This window comes from Entelurus aequoreus, linkage group LG14 (genome assembly GCF_033978785.1).
Source record: "Entelurus aequoreus isolate RoL-2023_Sb linkage group LG14, RoL_Eaeq_v1.1, whole genome shotgun sequence".
Lineage (NCBI taxonomy): Eukaryota > Metazoa > Chordata > Actinopteri > Syngnathiformes > Syngnathidae > Entelurus > Entelurus aequoreus.
In genome coordinates this window covers 17,003,161-17,007,564 of record NC_084744.1, presented here as the reverse complement: position 1 = coordinate 17,007,564, position 4,404 = coordinate 17,003,161, and the positions used below count along the sequence as shown (strand labels likewise).

Here is a 4,404-nt window from a genome sequence, read left to right as displayed (position 1 = left end):
TATATGATATATATATAAACAATGTTTTATCAACTGATTGCAATAATATACATTTGTTTTAACTATTAAATTAACCAAAAATATGACTTATTTTATAATTTGTGAAAATATTGGACACAGTGTGTTGTCAAGCTTATGAGATGCGATGCAAGTGTAAGCCACTGTGACACTATTGTTAATTTATTTTTATTTTTATAAATGTCTAATGATAATGTCAATAAGGGATTTTTAATCACTGCTATGTTAAAATTGTAACTAATATTGATACTGTTGTTGATAATATTCATTTTTGTTTCACTACTTTTGGTTTGTCCTGTGTCTTGTTTGTGTCTCCTCTCAATTGCGCTGTTTATTGCAGTTCTGAGTGTTGCTGGGTCGGGTTTGGTTTTGGAATTGAATTGCATTGTTATGGTATTGCTGTGTATTGGTTTGTTGGATTGATTAATTAAAAAAATAAAAATAAAATTTTTTAAAAATAAATAAATAAAAAAAAATAGATTTTTAAAAAATGAGAATCAATTCTAAATCACACAACGTGAGAATTGCGATTCAAATTCAAATAAAAAATGTTTCCCACACCCCTAATATATATATATATATATATATATATATATATATATATATATATATATATATATATATATATATATATATATATATATATATATATATATATATATATATATATATATATATATATATATATATTATATATCGATATGGATATATATATATATATATATATATATATATATATATATATAAATATATATATATATATATATACATATATATATATATATATATATATATATATATATATATATATATATATATATATATATATATATATATATATATATATATATATATATATATATATATATGTATATATATGTATGTGTATGTATTTGTATGTATATATGTATATATATGTATATGTATGTATATATGTATGCATATATATATATATATATATATATATATATATATATATATATATATATATATATATATATATATATATATATATATATATATATATATATATATATATATATATATATATATAAATCCCCTGAAGAGCAGGGAAACCTGCGAACGACATCATTCCGGGGCCCCCGTGCCACCAGATGAACAACCCTGATATGCTGTACGCGTCTCACCGTTGGTGGGGGGTGAGTCTTTTTTGTGCACGTCCCCGCTTATGTCGGAGTCGCTGTCGTTGAAGTCGCTGTCCCCTTTGCCGCTGTCCTTGCCGCTGATGTGAGGATCCCTCGCCGAGATGGTTGTGAAGGAATTGCCCTTCCAGATGGTTATCGGTCTCAAGGCTTCCTTCCCGTATCCGGGTAACGTGGAGTAGCCCTGAAAATCACCAAATAAAAGAAAGTATGCAACATGACACAAAAAAAGCCTCGCCCCACCCCCTTCTCGCTTACCTTTAGTTTGCCCTCCATGACCCTGTTGGTGGGCTCAAAGACGCCCGCCGCCTGACACCCGTCCTCACAACTCATCTCCCCGGCGTTCCCGGCGGCGAGCGGCGGCTGCTCCGGGAAAGGGTGCGGCTCGAACGCTTTCACCATGTGGCTGCCGATCATGGAGTCCATGCGAGCGCCTTCCGCGCTCTCCGTTTTCTTGGGCGCCTCCTCTCGCTCGTCGTAGCTTTCCCTCGCCTCCTTCCTGCGGCGGCTGCAAATGGTGGTGATGAGAACGATGGCGAGCAGCAGGAGGGAGCAGCTCCCCGCCAGCACGACGATGATAGCCACCGAGGTGTCCCACTCGAAGAGGTACTCGTCGTGGGCCGAGGAGGGCGGGCTGGGCGCCGTGCCCTCGATGAAATTGAAGTGGATGATGGCGGTGGAGGTCAGCGACGGGGAGCCGCCGTCGCTCACCGACACCACGGCTTTGACGCTGTCGGTGAGGTCGTAGGTCAGCTGTCGGCTCACGTGCACCTTCCCCGTGTCTTTGTCCACGGAGAAGCCCAGCAGCGCCCCCTCCGTGATCTTATAGGACAGGCGAGCGTTGAGGCCCTCGTCGGCGTCCGTAGCCTTGATGTGCGTGACCACGAAACCCGGCGGCGCGTCTTTAGGCAGGAAGACGTCGGCAGAGCCCTTGTAGAGCGGTGGCTCGATGATGGACGGCTCGTTGTCGTTCTGATCCGCCACTTTCAAGCGGACGACCGCCGTGCTCTGCAGCTGCGGCGAACCGCCGTCGCTGGCCTGCACGTGGACGTCGAGCTGCCTCATGACCTCATAGTTGAAGCTTCTCAGGGCGTAGATGGACCCCGACACGGAATTGAGCGAGACGAAGGTGTTGACGGGCGAGCCCATGACGAGGCTGTCCACAAGTCTGTAGGTGATCTTGCCGTTGTTGCCCAAATCCGCGTCCGTGGCCTCCACGGTGGCGAGGTAGGCGCCGGGGGCGTTGTTCTCCGCCACGGACACTTCGTAGACGGGCTTGGTGAAACGTGGGGCGTTGTCGTTCTCGTCGCTGATTCTGATCGTGTACTGGGTGATCTTCCTGAGGGGCGGGGAGCCGAAGTCCTCCGCCATGACGGTGAGGTTGTACTCGCTGATCCTCTCCCGGTCCAAAGGGGCCGCCGTCACCACCATGTAGCTGTCCTCGTACGCCTGCCGCAGTTTGAAGTGGTCGTGGCCGTAGAGGGTGCAGTGGACCTGGCCGTTCACCCCGGCGTCCCGGTCCGAGGTGGTGACCAGAGCCACCAGGCTGTCCTTCTCCGCCGCCTCGCTGATGTGCGCCGTGCCCGTGGTGATGGAGGTCATCGGGGTGATGCTGATTCCCGGCATGTTGTCGTTGACGTCCGTGACGTGGATGACGATCTTGCACACGGACGGGGTCGGGTTGGGTCCCAAGTCGGTGGCCTGGACGTCCAGCTCGTAGGTACGCTTGTCCTCAAAGTCCACCGGGCTCCGCAGCGTCAAGCGTCCCGACCGATTGTCCACGTGGAAAAGCTCCCTGATCACGTGCGAGACCTGCTTCCCGTACCCGTAGACCACCTCGCCGTTCTGCCCCTCGTCCGCGTCCTCCGCGTTCAGGTCCAGGATGACGGTCCCCACAGGAGCATCCTCCGGCAGGTTCACAGAGAAGCTATTCTGGTCGAAAACCGGACTGTTGTCGTTAAAGTCCGTCACTCTGACCGTTATCTTTGTGGACCCGGACCTGGTCGGGCTGCCTCCGTCCGTGGCGACCAGGTCCAAGGTGTAGGACGCCTGGGTCTCCCTGTCCAGCTCCTTCATCAGAACCAATTCCGCATATTTAACCCCATCCGCTCTCAGGAGCACGTCAATAGTGAAGTGGCTGTTGACGGAGATCTGGTAGCTTTGGATGTAGTTGGAGCCCACGTCCGCGTCCACGGCCGGGTCCAGGGGGACGCGGGAGCCCGCGGCCGCGTTCTCCGAGATCTCCACCACGGACTCTGCGCTCGGGAACTCCGGGGAGTTGTCGTTGATGTCTCTGATCTCCACCTCGACGTGGATCAGTTTGTAGCGCTCTTTGGAGAAGCTGACCACGTCGAAGGTGACGAGACACTGCGGAGTGTGTCGGCACATCCTCTCCCGGTCCATCCGCTCGCCGACGCTCAGCTGCCCGTCGCTCTCCCGCACCCGGATGAAGGAGTCGTTAAACTGCCTCATCATCCTGAAACTGGTCCTGGAGGAGTGAGGCGCGCTCAAGGACATGTCCTTGGCCAGGTTGCCTATCCCGGTGCCCGCCGCCTCCTCCTCGTCGCACTGGTACCGGATCGTATTCCCCTCGCTGCGGGCCAGGGAGGCGCGTAAAAAGGCATGGAGGGCGAGCGTAAATATCCAGCAGTGGTAATAAGTGATGAATATCATCCTGATAGAATCCAACGGGGGAGAGACAACGTCCGCCTCTGGAGCGAGCTCGCCGCGCACTGGGGAAGTTACTTTGCGCTTTTACGCACACGCAGCAGCCTCCAAACACCTCCAAATTCCGCACTGGCAGGCTCCGGAGCGCTCGTCGTTCGCTAATAAGACCAAGTGTGGCCAATCCCCGCCTCCAGAAGCATATAAATATATAAATACATATATGGACGCGCACAGGGCTGCGCATGAAAGATGCGCCGACTCTTTTTCTCGCCTTTATGGACTTTTTTTTTTTTTTCCCTCTCTACTTATTGTTGTTTTTTTCTAAATATAATGTATAGGTGAAGCTGAGACAAATAAAAGAATAAACTGAGGAGGCATCACAGCCGATCATAGCAATCCACCACCAGTGTCAATGATGACGTCAGTTTGTGAGGTGCACTTCCCGGCTCCATCCAGCAGAGGGCAAATTAATACAGGGCAGGGCTTTATAGCTAAAACTAAGTCGCAAACAGAGTGATTTACTGTTGGTATATCAAAGTGGAGGGGTGAGTGGTGC

The 4,404-nt window shown here is 48.7% G+C and overlaps 1 protein-coding gene across 1 annotated transcript in view; it reads right to left on the bottom strand.

The window, feature by feature from the left end:
- LOC133665360 (protocadherin-8-like) overlaps positions 1 to 3,965 on the bottom strand; it is a 5,843-nt gene extending 1,878 nt beyond the window's left edge. The window contains exons 1-2 of the mRNA XM_062070649.1: positions 1,440 to 3,965; positions 1,167 to 1,365 (exon numbers count right to left, since the gene is read on the bottom strand). Of these exons, the coding sequence (XP_061926633.1) occupies positions 1,167 to 1,365; positions 1,440 to 3,854 (2,614 nt within the window). The 5' untranslated portion in view covers positions 3,855 to 3,965. The remainder of the gene's footprint in view (positions 1 to 1,166; positions 1,366 to 1,439) is intronic.
- Between the last annotated feature and the right edge of the window lie 439 nt (positions 3,966 to 4,404).